The 21,581-nt window shown below is 40.7% G+C and overlaps 1 protein-coding gene across 1 annotated transcript; it reads right to left on the bottom strand.

Annotated features, from left to right (window-relative positions):
* Positions 1-840: 840 nt before the first annotated feature.
* GATM (glycine amidinotransferase) lies at positions 841-18,523 on the bottom strand. Its single transcript, XM_055278994.2, has 9 exons — positions 18,074-18,523; positions 16,291-16,509; positions 8,973-9,168; positions 7,808-7,998; positions 6,099-6,236; positions 5,774-5,938; positions 4,526-4,589; positions 3,631-3,747; positions 841-1,941 (listed from the first exon to the last, which is right to left on the bottom strand). The coding sequence occupies exons 1-9, from the start codon at positions 18,140-18,142 to the stop codon at positions 1,829-1,831; spliced, it is 1,272 nt and encodes a 423-aa protein (XP_055134969.1). The 5' UTR covers positions 18,143-18,523; the 3' UTR covers positions 841-1,828.
* Positions 18,524-21,581: the final 3,058 nt, after the last annotated feature.

Raw genomic sequence — 21,581 nt, 5'->3', positions numbered from 1 at the left:
CACCAGATTAACTTTATCATAATTAAAGTTTTATCATAGGTCTGCATGTATAAGAAAAGGCATAGTATATATAGGGTTTGGTACTACCCACCGTTTCAGGGATTCACCGGGGGTCTTGGAACATATCCCCTGAGGATAAGGGAGAACTACTGACCGTAAAGGAAAGGAGAAAGAAACTTAACCAGAATATGCAAATGTGTATAAATCTACAGGGGATTGTAAACTGAAGGAACTAATGCCTGTTGGTCTCTCTTTCCTCTGTGAAAAATGAAACAATCTGATCAGTGAAGGTGTGGAATAGCTACTGAGGAGGACGCAGAGAACTGTGTAGCAGAATTGTCGGGTAGTATTTAGGCTGGCAAATATATACCCTAATGTGCACCAATCCACACAACTGGATAGATTTCTCAAGCAGAATTCAGTCCATGTGTAGGACTAATAGGTGTTTCTGTAATGGATGTAAAAGGAACACCAGGATGCAAAGGAGTTCAAGGCATTATTAGTAAGGGTACAGTTGAAACCTGTGATTCATTTCAAAGTACACATTCTATGCAGATTTTTCACGAAAAAAACAAAAAACATGCAGCAACTTAAGAACAGAGACTCTTCCCTTCCAGGGCCTAGGATTACTCCTTATACTCAGAAGATATTCAGATATTTTTGAATGAGTGAATTAATTAATTAACAAACAAAAATCCGACTTTGCTAAACATTTCTGAATGTAAGTATTAGGTTTACTTTTGTGACGAATATGTTGATTATTTTAGAGAATTAGAATTCTGTACCAAGAGCCACATTCCTATAATTTACTTATACTAAAATGACTAGACCAATGTCAAATTCAATCTGGAACACAAAAGTTTATTAGAATAAAAATACACATACAGTATCAACACTAAAATTATTTCACATCGCATTTAGGTTTTACCTCCATTAGTTTTTTTTAATGCTTATAAAGTCTATGCTCTAAATAATTTGCACATTTGTAAACAAATCTTAGATGACCAAAGATGCAGTGTATCTATCAGATATTGAATATCAAAACTTAAGGATGGGAACTGATAGCGAAATCCAATTACACTAAACATTCCTGTAAATTTTTGGAAAGAGAGGAAAAGATTAAAATAATTCACTTGAAATGAGGTAAGATGTATATGAAAAGGTTTTTAGTAGCATATATCACAATGTTGAGATGAGAATATTAAAAACATTCATGGAAAATTGACTTTGATGTTTTGCATAGTCTAGGTTATTTTTTAAAAAACAAAAATTTAAAAATTACCCAAATTCCTTATTAGAAAAAGAGACAATTACCTGGTTCTACTTAGGATCTGTGTATGTTCTAAGTCTTTCTCTCCTTTAGAAAAAAAGAGATTACCTGATTCTATTTAGGATCTGTGTACATTCTAAGTCTTTCTCTCATTTAGAGAAAAACATTCTCAAGTCTATAGAAGAGGAAAAATAATTAAGATTAGGAACAACATTTCAAGCTGCCTTTTGGAAAGAAAATTAAAAACAGAGGTAGATGGTTAATTATTAGTGGCCAAGTTACTCAGGTGACTAATTTTTTTCTTGGTACATATTCACCAAAATTTTATACTTGAAGCCAAATAGTAAATAACTTTAGGAGTAGAGAGTAATACCTAGCGGAAGTTATTTTCTTTATGTCAAAGAAAAGTAATAGAAGCAAACCAGGCTTATGACCCCTGTTAAGGAGATGATTGTTTAAAGCACTACAGTTCATGCACTTTTTAAAGCAGGAGAATGAACCTTGCCCCTAAGCTTCTTAGGTGTATCTGAGGCCAGCTACAAGCTCCATCAGGCCTGTTCAGTCGAAGTAGGACTGTAGGGTGCCTCGGCGCCGGACATCGCAGGTCCAGCAGTGGAAGCCTCCTCCCAGGGAATTGGCATTACGAATGTTAACTTTAATGGTAGTGATACCTGCATTGAAAGACAGATGAGGTCAGTTAGATGGACTAACATGAAGATTCTCATAGAGAAAGTAGGCCTACAGACTTGGAGGAGTCCTGTGGTTCTAATCCTTAAGGATACCCAACCCAGAATAGTCTTTTCTCTTCCAATTTTATTTTCACCCACTATATTTCATCTTCTAATGTAAAATCTTCTCCAAAAAGTCAACAGAGAACTCTGAAGTTTTGTTCTATTGACTATTCACAAGTCAATAGACTGAGTAGATGTACCCACCAAATGTTCAAAATGGTCAAGTACTAAAATCTCAAGGCCTTTTAGAATTATACATTAACTACTTTGTCAGACTGTTTCTAATTTTACCATGTTAATTTAGTAGGCAAAGCAAAATTTAGCTGACCTAAAAAGTTGACTTTACATATTCACATATAAGGAGAGTTTATCTGATAGAGATTAACTTCACCAGGCCACCGTAAGGAAACAATGGAACAGAGCTGGTGTTTTAATATCTGGGTTTGTATGGTTATACAGGTACCAAAGCAAATCCAACAATCAGTTTAATCTGGTACCATCTGTAATGACAAGGCTATGATGTGCATAGCCTATTTAACCAATGGTATTTAGGAAGAATCTGTTGTGTTAGACATAGTGGGGTTTTAAAAAGAAAATCTATTCTTCTTCCTCAAGGAGCTAATTATTTTGAGAGGAGGATAGGCTACAAAGTCACTAAAGAGTCCATTGGTATAGCCAGGGAGAGGAAGGTGGCATGAGCCATTCAGAAAGACTTTCCTAGTCACACACGGTGGCTCACACCCATAATCCCAGTGCTATGGGAGGCATAGGTGGGCGGATCACTTGAGGTCAGGAGTTCGAGACCAGCCTGGCCAAGCCCTGCTCTACTAAAAATACAAAATTAGCCAGGCATGGTGGTGCATGCCTGTAATCCCAGCTACTCAGGAGGCTGCGGCAGGAGAATCACTTGAACCCAGCAAGGGTAGGTTGCAGTAAGCCGAGGTCACGCCACTGCACTACAGCCTGGGCGACACAGCTCTGTCTCAAAATACACACACACACACACACACACACCCCTTTATAATAGCTCATATGAAAATCCTTTCCTTCAACATTTTTCTCAATAACACTAGAATCATTGGTCTAAATTTTGAATATCAAGATAAGTACACTCCTACTTAAGTAAAACCTGGTCCTGCTCTTCAGTTCAAAACGGAATGATTTAATAACACACTTTCTTGCATTTCTCTACTTTGTTAACTATGCTTATCACACATAAAAGTCACTTCTACATCCATACCCTTTTGAGTCCTTTGAAATATGTGATGACAGGACACTTTTAAAGGACCCACAATGATTTATTTGAAGAAGGGCTGACCAAGCTATCTGCTCATCTGCAAAGGGGTGGTTTTCTGCACATGGGCAACAAAAGGTTGGCTAAGTCATATAAGATTTATAAACTTATTGCTAAGGGGATGTCTCAGGAGCTCAGGATGCATCTCCAACTTTTTGGGGCTACATGTGTTGAAAATAAAAATACTGACTTTCTGTGAAATAATAACTTGGTGCCTCTAAAAGGAATCAAAAGTGAATTAGACAAACCATTTATCAAACCTAGCATGTCATTTCTTTAGTTCTTCTCATTTAACATTTTCATGTATGACAACATGTTTCATTTGTTGTACATACCCAGCTTTTCAAACATCTTTTGAATTGGAACTTCATTGGCATCCACCATAACACGTTTTTCATCTAGCATTAAGACATTCATGGAAAGCCATTTGGATGACATCCAGAGTGGATGATCTAAAAACAGCAACAACTGTTAAACCACGTCTGCTATCATTTTTGTTTAAAGCAAGGATTTACAAGTGAAGAATATTAACGTGACAGCTCAATTCTTTCAGTAGTTCACTTTCCACGTGAACATTTATTTTAATCTTAAAACAATTTATCTGTAAATGGTATGAATCAATCTGTACTCATTATACATTTGAATTTCACCCTGTTTTCTTTTAAAAGTCGTATCTTGGCTGGGCATGGTATAATCCTAGCACTTTGGGAGGCTGAGGCAGGAGGATTCCTTGAGTCTAGGAGTTTGAGACTATTGCCCAGAGATGGTGTCTCACTGGGGAACACAGCGAGACACCATCTCTACAAATAAAAAAAAAATAACTTGCTGGGCATAGTGGCCTGCACTTGTAGTCCCAGCTACTTAGGAAGCTGAAGTGGAAAGATCACTTGAGCCCAGGAATCTTGAGGCTGCAGTGAGCTGTGACTGCACAACTGCACTCAAGCCTGGGCGACAGAGCAAGACACTGTTTCAAAAAAAAAAAAAAAAAGTCATATCTTGCTTTATGTGAGGTTGTTTTATTCTGTCTTCTCCTTACTTCATTTTCTATGGAAGAAAAAGTTGGGAACACAAGTCCCAGCCTTGTTCTGACGCTCATAGTCCCAAGCACCACTTCACACCTTACTGAGGAAACACATTCTCTAAGCTGCTAACATTTGGGCTGCTCTCTGTAGGAGAAAGATCCTTGGTCACTAATTATTTTAGTCTATCAGTGTATGAAAGTAAACATACCATCTGGGATGATTGGTGTTGGAGGAGTAATGATAGTCCAACCTGCTTTCTTGAAAAGATCAATCTGTAAGACCAAAAAAACCCCCCAAAACCGTTAAATCTACATATACTATTATTATTCTTAGTCTCTAATAGCCCTTATCAGTAATAATTCTTTTTGAGAAGCTGTCTTCTCAGCTTCCAAAATAAAGAAATTAAAATTTCTAAACATTTGGGTGATGTTGTCTGAATCCTAATTAAAAATGTATATAAAATTAAAGTTAAAAAGTGACAGAAATGTTACAGCTTTTAAAGATAGTCTTATACTTTTCTCAGGTTTCAGAGACTTAAAAAACCAAAGATACTTTCCTTAAGAAATTCTCATTTCAAAAATTGAAAAATTTCCTATTTAGTTACAAGAAAACAAAAATGTGACTACGTCAAACCCACAGTCCTTCTACTTCTTGCCCGTCATTTTGTATCTAGGACCATGGTATAAACACAGTTGTTAGCTATGCATTCTCAAAGAACCATATTGTCCCTAGCGATCTTTTACAACTTAGCCGTCCCTGTGTTCACATACCCACTTACTATACGAATAAATGATAATAAAATGAAATGAATAAGTAGTCATGGTCATCAGGTCTAAAAATAAAAAACAGAAATGAACAGTGACACAGTATAACAGTGGTTTTTAAAAGTTGTACTGCAGCCTTGCAAGTAACAGAAAATCACTCATCACCTAACTGGAAGTAGGGGGCTGTGGACAGAAAGTAGGAGGCTGCAGGTGAAGGGGATAGACCAGCTGCAGTGCAGTGGCTCCGCTTCTCCCTACAGAGCAGGGTTGGCCAAAGGGAGCCTAACCCACTATAGAGGAAAGACAACCATTGCCTAGTGGCATTGCCCTAGCCATGCAAGGATGATCTTGTCCAAAATTCGCTGCTGTGGAACCACTGTTGCAAGTTATGAGATAATACCACTGTATGATAAAAAATACACACACACGCACAAACCTGAGGCTTTGACAACAGCAAGCGGCCAAAGTCTGATGATCCCATACTAATTATTGTGTCAACTATGTATATTTCTGCATGGTGGACATCTTGTAATAAACCATAAGGAATCCAATGTTTGATCATAATAATGTTGAGTATTGCTGAATCTGTCATTTAGAACCATTAGGAACCATGGAAGTACTTAAAATAAAAGTGGCAATTATTTTAGTTACTAGATTCTGTTGCTTTTCCAGAGTCCCAAGAAATCTCTTACCTGGTGACATGGTCGGTCAGGGTTGGAAAGCACAATACCAGGTCCAATGATGTTGAAGGTAGCATCAATATGCATGGGATTGGGATCTTTAAAGGAGATGATATGCACTCTGTAGTCTGGAGCAAGATGCCTACGCATCCATTCAATGCCTAGGTAGTTTGTAACCTGAAAACAAAAGAAAGACACACAATCGATAAATATTTGGTTCTATGTCTAGAAAGCTAAAAGCATTCAAGGTGAAAAAAATTTAGGATGAAAATGTTTTAATTTGGAAGTAAAGAATACAATAATACAGTGTGAAATTTCAGAGGCAGCCTGCATTTACCTGGCTTCTCTGTGCAAAAATATCTCTTCCAGCTCGAATGAAGTCAGCAGCATCAAAGCATGGCTCAAACTCAGTTGTCACAAATTTTCCCTGAGCAGCCAATTTGTGTCTGTCTTCTACAGAGTGGATGGGATAATCCTAATTGGAACAAGAATGAATACACACAGTGCATTCGATCATGAGAAAATTATTTATAAGGCATACAGTACTAAGAAAATTAGTTTAACATCATTTCCCAAAATATTACTACTCAGTTCTAGACTAAAACTTGCCTGGGAAAGAAGCAGGTCCATGATAAATAAACCAAAACAACAATAAAACAAGAAACTAGCATTAGAGTAATTTTCTGATACAATAGTCCTCCTTTACCCATGATTTCACTTTCCATGGTTTCAGTTACCTGCAGTCAACTGTCATCCCAAAACATTAAGATATTTTGAGAGAAACAGAGAGACCACATTCACCTAACTGTTAGTAAAGTATATTTATATAATTGTTCCATTTTATTATTCATTATTGTTGTTAGTCTCTTACTGTGCCTAATTTGTAAATTAAACTTTATCATAGGTATGTATATATGTATAGGAAAAAACAAAATATATAGAGTTCAGTATCAGCATCCACTGAGAGTCTGGAACGTATCCTCTGAGGATGAAGGGGCACTATGTACTTAGAAAAAAATGGTACATGCCAGGTGAGATGGTTCATGCCTGTAATCCCAGCACTTTGGGAGGCCAAGGTAGGCGGATTACCTGAGGTCAGGAGTTTGAGACCAGCCTGGCCAACATGGTGAAACCCCGTTTCTACTAAAAATACAAAAATCAGTCAGGCATGGTGGCATGCACCTGTAATCCCAGCTACCCAGGAGGTTGAGGCAGGAGAATTGCTGGAACCCAGGAGGCAGAGGCTGCAATGAGCTGAGATCACGCCACTGCACTCCAGTCTGGGTGACAGAGCAAGACTCCATCTCAAAAAAAAAAAAAAAAAAAAAAAAGTGATACAGAGGCAGTAACTGATTCTGAGAATATTCCATGACCCGTACGGAAAGTAAACAGGATGAGGTCATTCTGTTCTTTTAGAAAAGGAATTTGGTCCCGAGCCTAACTCATACCATAAAATGAGATGCCATGTTTCCCCTGCCAAATTTGATTGGGAGTGGCAAAACTAATTAATTATTTATTTCTGTCTTTAAACCTAGAAGCTATTTTGATTTTTAAATTTTTTTCTGTAAAAGATCAAATGGTAACTGATTTAATAAAGGACATACATTTAATTTTACTGTGAATTTGAACTGTAGACCAGGTTCTTTTTCTAGAAGAAGAAAGTGAACTTCAGTTTAGTGACTTTTCTGGTTCCACTAATGAATAGTGGTACACCTGTAGGCAAGTTTTTCCCCCTCTAATGGAATGATACTACAGTATGATTAGGGTTGTTGTGAAAAACAAACAGGATTGAGGATGTAAATAAAGGGTTTAACCCAGGACCCAGAACAAGGTAAGCATCAAAAAGTGTTAGCCATTATTATTATTATCGTAGGATCATTTACTTTTATCATATTCATCATAAAATAATCAGTTATTTAAAAATAAGATGATGCTTTCGGTTTCTAAAATGCATAATATATACAAGGTATCAGAGAATCTCTATCTTACTCTTTGTGGATTATTTAGAAAAGTTAGTAATAAGCTACCCTATAATTAGGGACTCACCTGGTTATAAAGCTCATCAGCCATCGTGGGCTTAGGAGCTGTTGTCCACTTGGCGCCACGGTGGAAGTAGTCTTTGATAATTGACCTGTATGCTCGGTACTCAAAGAAGCGTGAACGCCATGCCATGGGAGCCTCGATAATCTCATTGCCCACAACTATCAGGATGTCTCGAGGCATTGCACTGTATAAACCTGTCAGACCAAAAAATTCCATGACAACTTCGGTAGTGTTAATTTCCAAGACAAAAAAGGTCTATATAGGGCCAGGCACAGTGGCTCATGCCTATAATCCCACCACTTTGGGAGGCCAAGACGGGCGGATCACTTGATCCTGACCGGGCTGGTCAGGAGTTCAAGAGCAGCCTGGCCAACATGGTCAAGCCCCGTCTCTACTAAAAGAATACAAAAACAATTAGCCAGGCATGGTGGCACGTGCCTGTAATCCTAGCTACTCGGGAGACTGAGGCAGGAGAATCACTTGAACCAGGAGGCAAAGGCTGCAGTGAGCGGAGATCGTGCTGCTGCACTCCAGCCTGGGCGACAGAAAATGGCAAAAAATTTGAATAATACATACTAGATTGTTAACATGAATTCTGTGTGGTGGTGGGGAAGCCCAGAAAAAAAAAGAAAAAAAGTGAAGGAATAAAGTCCTTGTACAAAGAGATCTTGAACCACCAAGTTTTCCCATTTGTAAGCTCCTTTCTTGCTATACAGAAACAGAGCTCTTAAAGGACTATCAGTATCACGAGATAAAAATTGAGCCAAGGATCAATCTAAAACTAGAAATTAGAACAGTGACCTAAGGCACAAGAACAGTCATGCAGCAATGTCAGTTAAAAATAAAATGGAAATGTTTCTATTCCCCTTTTAATTTCTGTTCTTGAGGAGAATTAAATGAATCCACTGTTCTTATGTAAGGAAATGACTATAAAGTTTAGGAAAACTTGTTATTTCAAGGAGATTCCACTAGATGGAATGGAGTTTAGAATGTATACATCTTGATCATACCAACATGGACCAAACCATTCCTAAATAAATCTTTAAAGTTTTCAAGAACTAGCAAAGCAAAGGACTCTCCAAGAAATTTTTTGGAGCTTTCCCCTTACACATTAAGAAAGAAATTGAAAATTCAGACAGTGGCAGTTTAGTTACCTGACATCACTTACCCGTAGACTCAAAATCAGGAGTTTTATACTTCAATGACCAGTCAATGGGGTCAGGCCTCCTTACTGTCACTCCTTCCATTTTTAAAATATTGCACATTTCTTCAATTTCAGCAACAGCCTTTTTCAAATGATCTTTGGGAAAATAATGCCCTCCATGCTTCTGGTAAAATGGCCAGTACTTTTCATATGTGTTGGCCTGGAAGTAGAAGCAAATAAACACAATACTTACAGGAGAAAAATACAGCTCATGATAGGTTCATAGGCAGTAAACAGCTCTTTGTATAAGGTATTGGAATTGAGACTCCAACCACTCATGTTCAGTGCTGATCCCTAGCATTGAGCACATATGCTCTCTGGGCAGACATTCAGTATCTGTTGAATGAAGAACTCTAAAACATCTTGATATTTTGAGGCCTTTTGCTCCTTCTGCCTGAGATCTCATGACCAACCACTAACAGCAATGTTTACCTTCAGACAGACTTGGAATCCTCTTGGCCAGTTTTTTTGCCACGCTTTGCAGACAAAACAGGACATAGCACTTCTATTAGAGAGCCTCAATAAAATGAAACAAGAGAACACACAAAGTAGCATAAGAGAATAAAAGCACTTATACTAACCCAAAACCATGGGCTATCCATGCATCTCAGAATTCTGTCTGGAAAATAGCACCTCAAGATATTTTGTGAAGGGAAAAAAAAAGATATTTTGCCCCGTTAAGATCAGGAACATGCTTTCAAATATGCTTTATTTCTCTTAAAACCCCATTATTGGCCAGGCATGTTTGCTCAGCCTGTAATCCCAGCACTTTGGGAGGCTGAGGTGGGCAGACAGCTTGAGGTCAGGAGTTCAAGACCAGCCTGGCCAACACGGCGAAACCCCATTTCTACTAAAAATTCAAAAATTAGCCAGGCATGGTGGCACGTGCCTGTAGTCACAGCTACTTCAGAGGCCAAGGCAGGAGAATTGCTTGAACCCAAGAGGCAGAGGTTGCAGTGAGCTGAGATCGCGCCACCGCACTCCAGCCTAGGCGACAAAGCGAGACTCTGTCTCAAAAAAAAAAAAGAAAAAGAAAGAAAAAGAAAAAAAAACCATTATTGATTTTCCCATTCAACAGAATTAACACTTGCCAAAATTGTGTGACAGTGCAAATCTGCCTTTGGTAATTCCCTGTCAATATACCTCACACCAACCACACCTCTCCTTTTTCTAATCCATTCAGCTCTCACATCTCTTCGAGTCTTTTTGTCATACGAGAAAGTGATATGATAAGCAAATTCACAAATTTTTAATAACTGAAAAAAAAATTTAGAAAGTTTCCAGGGCTATGTGCATTTTAAAAGACAACCAAAGAGAAAATATTTGAATGCTTTAAAATGGCTCAATCAGTTTGCTAAAAATTATTGTTGAATAGGGTAGGTGCAACAGCTGTTAAATATTGTTTTGTTTGTTTTTGTTTTTGAGATGGAGTCTCACTCTGTTGCCCAGGCAGGAGTGCAATGGCACCATCTCAGCTCACTGCAACCTCCACCTCCCACCAGGTTCAAATGATTCTCCTGCCTCAACTTCCTGAGTAGCTGGGATTACAGGCGCATGCCACCACGCCCGGCTAATTTTTTGTATTTTTAGTAGAGACAGGGTTTCACCATGTTGGCCAGGCTGGTCTCCATCTCCTGACCTCGTGATCTACCCGCGTCGGCCTCCCAAAGGGCTGGGATTACAGGCATGAGCCACCGGGCCCAGCCAAAATATTGGCTTTCAAAAATATAAAAATCTAGACAGATTCTGCATTCAGATTGTTTTCCAAATGTCTAAGTTCTTAGTCAATTTCTCAATCATAAATACGTTGAGAAATGTACGTAATGCATCTTCCCATTTTTCAAGCTAAATGAAGCAGAATGCTAATCAGAGAATCCAGACTAAGAAAAAGCCTTAAACCTTCATCAAAAGATTAGCAAAGCAATGTACATTGATATATTTTAAGTTTAAAAATGTTTTAAATGTTTTAAATTTTTGTTTAAAAATGTTTAAAGCAGGTATTTTTAAAATGTTTATTTATATAATTGATGAAATGACAAACTACTAGTCCTGATCATGTCAGATATGAGGGTCTCCACCATAAATCAGATAATTTCAGATAGCAATAAGTACTAGAAAGAAGGTGTAAAACTTGGTAATGGGCTCAAGTGTGTCAGTGTGTGTCTACTTTAGCTGGATATTCTCATTTGGTTTCCCAGCAATCCTATCAAAGAAACAGGGCAAGTTCTCATATGCTTATTTCACATCTAAGGGAAGAGGCTCCGGCAGGTCACATGCTTGCTAACTATCTGGACAAGCAGGACTAGAACTCAAGTTCTCTGACTGTTACTCAGAGTGTCCCTAATACATCATGGGACTTGGCCATGTTATACTGGTTTGAACACTTCTAACTAGATGTGCAAAAACTTTTAAGACTAGAATTGCTTAACAAGTTCAAATTGTCCCAATGGCTTTTACTCATCAAGACTGGTCAAATGTCTAGATGTTTAGCTCTTTAATGTCAAAGACAATATCTTTTCTAGATTTTGTGTCTCGACTTCCATTTTTATCTCAGTCTGATAAATATCAAATATATGAAAGTGGACCCATCTCTTGTTAGTTCAATATCCAGGTTCACATCAGTTATGCTGGAATCCAGCTTGGTGAATAAGGAATAAGCCAAGAAACAGGTCTTTAGAAAAACTGAATGATGCCAGCGAAAGTCTTAAATAGAGGCTGGTAAACAAAGGTCCATAGGCAAATTTGGCCTGCTGCTTGTTTTTGTAAATAAAGTTTTACAGGAATGCAGGCACATTCATTTGTTTACATATTGTCTATGGCTGCTTTTGCACTATAATGGCACAGCTGAGAGTTGAGTAGTTGCAACAGAGACTGATGGTCTGCACAGCCTAAATTACTATCTGGTAGAAAGATGAAGTTTGCTGACACCTGGGGTCTGAATCATTAATTAGCTCTTTTACTAAGGTCTATAGGCAAACAGCAGGCTGAATTTCTGGCCTATGAAAAATGTTATCATCACTAAACATTTTTAAAGACCAAGCTACCCTTTCAAAAAACAAAATAAAAGCACTCCACTGTTTTGTACTCCTAGGAATTTCTGCAACAGCAACCAGAAAGAGGATAATAATGACTCTTTATATTCCTCTCAGATACATGCTGGTACTACTCATCCATTCACCACTTCCTCCTTCTCATGCCAGGCACATCTCCTACAATCCACTAGGGACAAGAAGCCTTTGAAAATTTAACACTGGGTTACAGCAGATGCAGAGTTATGCTGTCTCGCCAGACTCATTCCAAAGTATCCTCCGTGACTATTTGTGCAGGGTGAAGCTTGCCTTGATAAATTAAACTTTCCTGGGAGAAAAAGGTTATTTGAACAAATGTGATTTTTTCTTGTAGAGTTTATAAGCTGGCAAAGATTGGGCAAAGTACAAATGATCAGGGCACAATACGTTTTACAAGAGATAGCTAGAAATTGTTTACACTTCCTTTATAACCCTGCTAAATGAGCCAGCAATCATTTACCAAGTTGTTTGCAAGATAATGAACACTATATTAGATGCTTAGCATATGATGTTTTTAATAATCTGTTGCAAAGGTATGTCTGCATTCCTTGAACTTTTATACTCTTTCAAAGCCTAAAACCCTTTACACTGGTTTGCCAAGTGAATTTTTAAATACTGTCTTTGGAAGGCTAAGAAATGACAACAGAAATGTATTTATCCAGTTGTAAGCTTATATTACACTAATCTTGATTAATCTTGTATTTTATAAAAGGTCCTTTATCAAGGGCTTTATTTTTAAAAAGGCAAAAGCAAAACAAAAACATATTTGAGGCTGAGCACAGTGGCTCACCCCTGCAATCCCAGCACTTTGGGAGGCCAAGGCGGGCGGATCACGAGGTCAAGAGATCAAGAACATCCTGGCTAACATGGTGAAACCCCATCTCTACTAAAAATACAAAAAAAAAAAAAATTAGCCGGGCCTGGTGGGGGGCACCTGTAGTCCCAGCTACTTGGGAGGCCGAGGTGGGAGAATGGCATGAACCCAGGAGGCGGAGCTTGCAGTGAGCTGAGATCACACCACTGCACTCCAGCCTGGGCGAGAGAGTGAGATTCTATCTTTAAAAAAAAAAAAAAAAAATATATATATATATATATATATATATATATATATATATATATATATTTGATAGCAAATATTTACTATATTTTGCAGAACAAAAAGTCACAGAGCTTTAAAAAATTATGCTTCCAAACAATTAGGTTCCACATTCCTTTCCTTAAAATTTCTCTAGTACTTATATCTTCCAACATCTTCTGCTCTGATTGCCTATGGACAGTTTACTACATTATTTTTTCTTTTATTGTTCCCAAACTGATTAATACATGTGTCATTCTTCTCTACTACGAGGCATGGCCTTGCTTGCTAGGATCTATGGATGTCTTAGATTTACTTTTTTCTCCCTCAAAACCAGGCTTAGCACCTGGCATGAAACAAATAACCATTATTTCCTGTCTAGAATCAAAGAGAGAAAGAGAAAAAAGAATAAACAAACAAAAAGAACCAGACAAATGAATGAAATCAATACTGCTAATGTTACTGATATCTACAACTATTACACCCACAAAGTACCTTTGGAATGTAATTGGCAAACTGGATCCATACAAAAATAATAAGTTGTTGTTTTGTCCTTTAAAATACTTAACATGTAACCTTTTACCTTTAGATTAATCCTTAATCCTGTTAGGTAGATAGCAAACTAGCAAACCTCTTAATATCTTCATTTTACTGTGGCCCAGAAATTTGTGGAATCTTGTACAAAGTCAAATAGCTAATTAACCGAGACTAGCTATCAAGTTTTTATCAAATACCTAATTAATCCCAGACTCCTGACTTCAGCATGGTACTTTTTCCATAAGCCCATGAAATGACAAAGTCTAAAGTCATAAATCAAGTGACAAAGAACTCAAAATTATGTCTGAGAATTCTGATTCTGTAAAATCGCATGATATGAAAGTCTGTCATTTTAAAGACAAGTAGAAGGATAAATTATTGCTTGTATTTAAATTTTAATTTCACCCAATTAAAATGGTTAGGGGATGGGACTTTTCAGGAAAAGACTTAAAAAGACTACTATGCCTTTTAAAAACATGCGGATGGTGTACAAATTAATCTTCTCATCAAATTCCAAATATCAGAACCAAAGATAGTTTCAGAACAATTAGAAGTTATTACTTTTTCTATTTCCCTGTCTTCCCAGTCTAACTCAGGAGTCATTTCCTTCAAGAGGACTTCTTAACTGGCCAGCACTTGGTCATTCCTCTTTCCTTAGCTTTCCTGGCACTTCAACTGCCTTGTCCGTCGATTGGAATAAGATACTTGGTCTTCGTTTCTATGTGAACATCATATCTCTTCATATAGAAAGGAAGATCTTTTACATTAATACCTCTAGAGCCCTGGTACATGGTAGGCAATATTTCTGAAGACCACAACAATGCCGTTACAGAACGTCTTTCCTCAATCCACTTTACAAATAAAAGTGTAAATATTCAGGAAAAATTTAAGGACATTAAAGATACATTTGTAACCCATTATTAATAGGAGTCTAGGCTGTGTCTACAATGTGGAAGGTGGTCTCTTAGATATGGGACCCTTACGCAGTATAGAACCTGAACACCAGCCCATAGAGGCCCTGGATATAAGAACATTACAGATAAAAACCACTAGGAGTTTTTGTTTGTTTGTTTGTTTTTGAGATGGACTCTCACTCTGTTGCTCAGGCTGGTGTGCAACGGCGCCATCTCGGCTCACTGCAACCTCTGCCTCCTGGGTTCATGCCATTCTCCTGCCTCAGCCTCCCAAGTAGCTGGGACTACAGGTACCCGCCACCACGCCCGGCTAATTTTTGTATTTTTAGTGGAGATGGGGTTTCACTGTGTTAGCCAGGATGGTCTCGATCTCCTGACCTTGTGATCCACCCGCCTCAGCCTCCCAAAGTGTTGGGATTACAGGTGTGAGCCACCGCGCCTGGCCACCACTAGCAGTTTTTAAAAAGGGAGATATTACTTGTTGCCAGGGAAATCCTGGAAGACTTTGTGAAAGGTGTCATTGAAGCTAGGTGGTGGTAGGTTTAAACTACAGACTAAAGGGCACAGGAAGATAGATAGGTAGAAGAGACTTAGGTAGCGGCAAAGATGCAGGGCTTGTGAAGAAACATTGAGTGGTCTAGCATAGCTGCCTTATATGGTTGTCTTATAAAGTCTGCTGAAAACCAGGGTGGAATATTAGAGGGGAGAGAGACTTGACCAGAAATGAACACCTGCTAATCTGCTGTACTAACAGATGAGTCAATAACTGGAATGGAGAATCCTGGAAATGCAGACAAGAGCCAGATTGTGAAGGATCTTGAATACCATGAGGACTTTATCCTAAACAATGCGAGGGGTGGTGGGGTAGGGGGGGTCGCCTAGCAAAGTAGAGGAGGAAAAGAAGCAGGATGGGTAACATGATCACATCTGAGTTTTAAAAAATCACTTGGATTGCAGCTGCCAGGTGGTTTGGTGAGAAGAGCAAGTAGGAGTGACCAGTTAGGAGTTAACTGCAATAGTCCAGGCAGCAGATGAGCTCCCAACCCTTAGGGAGAGGCAAAGCAGAGGGATGAGGCAAGATTCATTTTGACAAAAGCCTTGTTACACCTTGGAGAATGGATGCAGAGGATGTGACATAAGGAGAAATCAAAGATGATTCTTTTGTGTTTTAGCTTGATTAAATAGGAATGCCAATAATTAAAAGGCAGTAATGAGGAGGGATCCACTTTAGCAGAGTGCTGGCAACTGAACTCCAGATGTGCCAAGTTTGAAGTCTTGTGGCAATATCCCGTAAGGAGTTTAACTCATTGATCTGGAAGGAGTTCACTACAGAGATCCGGACCAGAGAGGAGGTGGGAGCGGTAGCTGTGAGAATGGCTAAGAGAAGGGGACTGAAGGTAATATTCTGTTCAACCTTGGCATTACAGGCTGTGACGGAAGAAGATCTGAGGACAGTGAAAGAACTATTATTCCCAGAAAAGCTCTCTCAGAATCCAAGGGAAGAGCTTCAGTAAGGAAGCAATTATCATTGGTGTAAATAGTGTCAAATACCGCAGAGGTGTCAAGTAAGATAACTTAATCACTGGATTGAGAGGTCTGGGAGTAAGCTGAAGGGAAAGCAGTCAGAGGGTAGCAGCAGCAGGTGAGGAGGGAACGCACTTTCAGACATGTGAATAGCCTTCCTTTACCTTCACCTCGACGGTGAACGGTGGAACACAGGCGTTTTCTGCTCTGCCCACTATCACTTCCTCTAAAGGGTCCCATTCGTTGTAAGAAGAGACAGGGCAGTCCTTGGGCAGAGGCTCAGTGGCCTTGTCATCAGCTGCACAGGAGTTCCGGGAGGAAGCCGTAGCTGCCTGGGTGCTCTGGAAAGTTCGCTGCACCCATCCTGTCAAGGTTCGTCCAAGCTTCCAAGAACAAAGAAAAGATTATTGTATTGCATTGCTCTATCAGTATTTGCAGAGAGGAGGGAGTGGAGATGGGGTAAAAATCCAGCATAACATTGCCACTTAAACCCCTTTAGAAGAGCGTAAACCAAGATGTGCATAGTGTGTATGTGGGTAGTGGGATTACAGATAATTTTTTTAACCCTGTTGTTTATCTACAAATTGTCTTCTTATCTATTAATTGCTGTAACTCTTTAAAACTCCTCAGAAGACCGTGTCCCCAGCGACCATACACCCCCATCTTTATCTCAGAATGCAATTCCTGCACTCAAGCTTTAAGCAACTCTTTTGCAGATGGGTCGGTCCTCCTCTCAGAAAACCATAGACAGCTGCTCTAAAACTTCCCGCCAGTCTCAGCTGGGGACGGAACCTCCTTTTCCCTTCAGTATCAAAGGTTACCAATATTAGGCTTTTTATTTATTTTTTTTACAAATGAAAAGTTGGGAACATTTGTAAAGGACTTTATCTTTCAGAATAACCAGCTTCAAATCAAATTTTTTTCATCTTTGACATACACTTCGCATTCTTTGGCACTTCAATTCTGAGAGTGAGCAACTGCCATCTGCTCCATTTTACAGATGGTCCACAGTACCCTAGCCAAGATCAGGATTAGCTCAGACGTAAATGCAAACAACTAAAAAGGAGATCTAAAAACTTCAAAAGTCTTTTAAAAATGCATGGCCTATAAAATCTAGAGCAGGGAGGGTCCCTCAACCCCTGAGCAAACCTCAACCCCCCAAAATCTCTATCCTGCTCTGTTAAAAGCCTTAGGAAGTGGGCAGGAGGGGAACTCGGGTGGAGGCAGAAGCAAGACGGAGAGTGACAGCTGTTCAGGAACCAGTTGCTGGGGGAAAGCCAGAAAGTCGGAGCGATTCCAGTCCTAGGAGCATGGGAGGGTCTGCGGCCAGGGCAGCCGAGGGCGAGGAGCACAGAAACTCTGCTTACAGGCTGCACTCGCCCCGTCTCCTCTCCAGACGTGGGATCCCATGTTATACTTGGAGTGCATCTGGTCGCTCGCTCCCCGTCCCCGATTCCCACTTTGCTTGCCTCTTATCCCCATCCATCTACCCCACAAGCATTTTCCAGAAATCTCCCCAACTCGACACCCAGTCAGGCTACTGAACCCCAATAACGCCACCCTTTTACTAAGAGGAGCCTCCGTCGTCCCAACCCCTTGCTCCGAGCGGGAAGTTTGGTGCAGCGCACCAAGGTCCGGTAGAGGGGGCGGCGCCCCCTGCGCCATGGGCCAGCAGGCCGCAGACGCGCAGACAGCAAGTGGACCCCAAGGGGTGGGGCCGCAACGCAAGTTCCCCCTGACCGGGGGACGCCGCCCAGCTCCTGGAGCCTGCAAAGGCTCTTGAAGCTGAGCTTCCCAGGGATACCAGAAGGAACACTCTCGTGCAATTCCGGCTGGGGAAAGCGAGGGAAGGCGGCGGCTCCGGGGAGGGAGCGAGCGAGTGCTCCACGCCGCCCGCAGGACCGAGTGAGTCACGCGGCCGCCAGACGAGGCCGGTGGCGCACGCACCCGAGACCCGATGTAGTGCACCGCCTCGGCGCCGCGGCTCCCGCCGCGCAGACACCGCACCCGCAGCATCGCCCCGGCCCGGCTGGTCCACGCGCGGAATGTTCCTGGCCCTGGGCCGCGTCGGTCCAAGCCTCCCCGAGAGCGCGCCCGGAGCGGGGTGGGCAGGCGCGCGGGGCCCGAGGCCTTTTGTAGCCGCGCTCCGCCCCGGCCGCCCCCCGCGGCCCCATTGGCTGTCGGGAACAGGTGGTGGGGCCAGCGTAGCGCCCCGAATTAGGAACTGTTGGGAAGCGCCGCGGCCGCTGGCTCAAGCCTCCGACGCTTGCCCTTTTTTAGCCAGCGGGGCCACTGACGGCTTCTGTTGCACGCCCGGACCCGGACCCCGACCCGAGCGCCGCAAGAAGGCCCGCTGTAGTCTCGCGCAACTGGGCAGGACGCGACTTCCGACGAAGTGACAATGGTCTATGCATATATTAAGTGAATATTTGAGAATTTAAATATGCAAAGCGTGAGTACAGTGTTACCCTTAAATTCACATATGCGCACTGAACCAGTCACCTCATTTTTCGGTAAACGAAACCGCCTAAAGATTCGGTGGTTTCTTAGTGCAACATCGGGTTTGAGACTGCAGAAAACTAAGTCTGGAAATTGGGCCATTTGCTCCCCGGGGAGGCAGTGCTTTCCTTCCACTACCCCGTCCGTTGTTATTTGGAACACCTGGCATTTCACATGGTCTTTGGCCGTGTGCCCCTGGCTTGAGAAACTCCGTCATGAAAACCGACAAGTGTGGGTCAGAAATAAGGGAGGACGACAGTTTCGTTCCTACCATTTCATGTTTTAAAATTTTTGTTTCAACTTGATTAGGATTCTTTTTTAGAAAAGTATTTTCCCTCACAGTGCAGTCTTAATTGCTGTGCATTTGTGCAAAGCTAGAGAACTCAGGTTAACATTTATGCTCCTAGCAGGAGAGGGGGCAAGAGATTTGAGTATTTCATTTTTGTAGTTATAGAATTGTAACTATTCATTTTTGATGAGCTGTCTTTTTAATTTTGGTATCTCAAGCTTGTTTTCCAGAGTTCATGGATGGAAAGCAACAGACAAGCAGATGGCATGGTGGAAAGAGCCTCCGAGAGGGAATTAGGATAACTGAGTTCCAGTCCTGAATCACTTATAGACTACTATATGTCTTCCTGAATTGCAGTCTTCTTATCTGCAAAGTGAGAACAATAGAATTTACTGTCCCTAGCACATGAGGGGTTGCTGAGGGGCCAAAATGAGAGATTGTACATGCAGAACTTGATGCGTGGCATTAGAGCTGTATGAGGCCGGGTGCAGTGGCTCACGCCTGTAATCCCAGCAATTGGGAAGGCCAAGGCTGGCGGATTGCCTGAGGTCAGGAGTTTGAGACTATCCTGGCCAACATGATGAAACGCTGTCTCTACTAAAAATACAAAAACTAGGTCGGGCACGGTGGCTCATGCTTGTAATCCCAGCACTTTGGGAGGACGAGGCGGGTGGATCACGAGGTCAGGAGATCGAGACCATCCTGGCTAACATGGTGAAACCCCGTCTCTACTAAATATACAAAAAAAAATTAGCCGGGCGTGATGGCGGGCGCCTGTAGTCCCAGCTACTCAGGAGGCTGAGGCAGGAGAATGGCGTGAACCCGGGAGGCGGAGCTTGCAGTGAGCCGAGATGGCGTCACTGCACTCCAGCCTGGGCAACAGAGCTAGACTGCGTCTCAAAAAAAAAAAAAAAAAAAGCCAGGCATGGTGGTGGGTGCCTGTAATCCCAGCTACTGAGCTGAGATCGAGCCACTACACTCCAGCCTGGGCGACAGAGCAAGACTCCATCTAGGGAAAAAAAAAAGCTATATGAGGTAATGTGTTACTACTCTAGCAATAAGGAGGCCCCTCAATGCCATAATGTGGTGAAAGGAGTAAGTCTAGGTTCATAACTTAATTCTGCCACTAATTTGCTGTGTGACCTGGAGCCAAATCCCTTTATCTTTCTAATCAAGGCTTCATACTTCTAGTGAGGTTTTGGGAAATCTAACATTTCTCAAAATTTAAAAAGTACTTTCTCCCAACAATAAAATGCAGCCACCTCTGAGGTCTGATTCTCTTAGTGTACTGAGGGCAGCCAGAGATGTGCTTCTCCTGAAAAGAATTGAAGAGTACAGTAAGTACACATAACAAGGCCTTGAGATTACTATACCATTTCTGCTTGAGATTGGAGGACATCCTCTTGCCACCCATTAAAAGCACTATTTTAATTTTGCAGATGTAAGAATTGGGAGTGCCTGGTAATAATGAAGTTAAGATGTTGTTAAGTTTTACATAATGAAAAACTCATAGCCAAAGAGCATACCCTTATCTCATGGGATCCAGCAGAAAGTGTGTGGATAGCACCACCCAAACCAGTCCTACTGTTATAAAAGCAAATCAAAGCACTCACTCCTCCTTTTTGCCATGCCTCTGATTTACTTTCATTCTTTGCCCTTTTTCCCCTTTTATACCACACTTTTATTCGTTTACTACAATTATATTTTTTCATTCTCTTTTATGTTCTGTTTTTGAAAAAATTCTGTAACAATTTCTAGAGTGACCTCATCAATTTAAAGTACAAGCTTTCCATACTAGATTGTTTGTCTAATACTGGACCAACTCTGCAAAGTATCTATATAGTGATAGTTGGCAACTCCATGGTCTTTAGTTGCTGCCTTATTCAGAAGAAATGGAATAGACTGTGAAGTCTTGTCTTGCCTTCCCCTATTGGTAGTAGATACCATCAATAACTTTGATTGAACCAATAATTTTAGGATCTTGGTGGTCTCATACCTAGTCGTTATGCATATTCAAGTCTAATAGTAGTTCATCTTTGTAGCTTAACTTAAGGGCATAATTTAGGATAGTGTGTGTATAAAGGGGTCTAAAAGGACAGGGAATAGAAAACATACCAGAAGCATGGCAAAAATTCAACTTTTCAATTCTCCCTCATCACTGTTGCTTTGGGGATATGCCCAACTCTCCCTAGTCCCAACCAACAAAGCACAGAGTTTTCGAAATGTGTCTTGAGATTAAAATAAAACAAAGCGAGTAAAGTCATTGGATTAACAAAATAAACAACAAAAGAGCCCGTTGTAAGAATTCATTATTTCTATATCATGGTTGACTTCAGAATCTGTACATAGGGCATAAACAAGTACAGAGGAAGGTGTTCCTAGAACTTAAGAATACAGATACTCTGTGAAATTGCTTAAGCACACACATATACACACAGATACACTGGATGAGATTAGCCATCTACAGAAGTCACCTACGAGACGTGTGCCTACAGTTTAGGGGAAGGATATCTCTCAAAGTAAGTTAGAAACAATAATGTATTACTCAAGTTCAAACAAGGTGACTAAAGTATATTCTCATGACTGGAATGTAAATAAAGCTGGAATTTTTTTTAGAAAATATTATTTGGACTGCATCAATAAAATATATTTGGAAGGATACACAGA

This window comes from Symphalangus syndactylus, chromosome 5, assembly GCF_028878055.3.
Source record: "Symphalangus syndactylus isolate Jambi chromosome 5, NHGRI_mSymSyn1-v2.1_pri, whole genome shotgun sequence".
In the NCBI taxonomy this organism is placed as follows: Eukaryota; Metazoa; Chordata; class Mammalia; order Primates; family Hylobatidae; genus Symphalangus; species Symphalangus syndactylus.
Note: the sequence above shows the minus strand (reverse complement) of the source record. Positions and strands in the feature narration are given on the sequence as shown.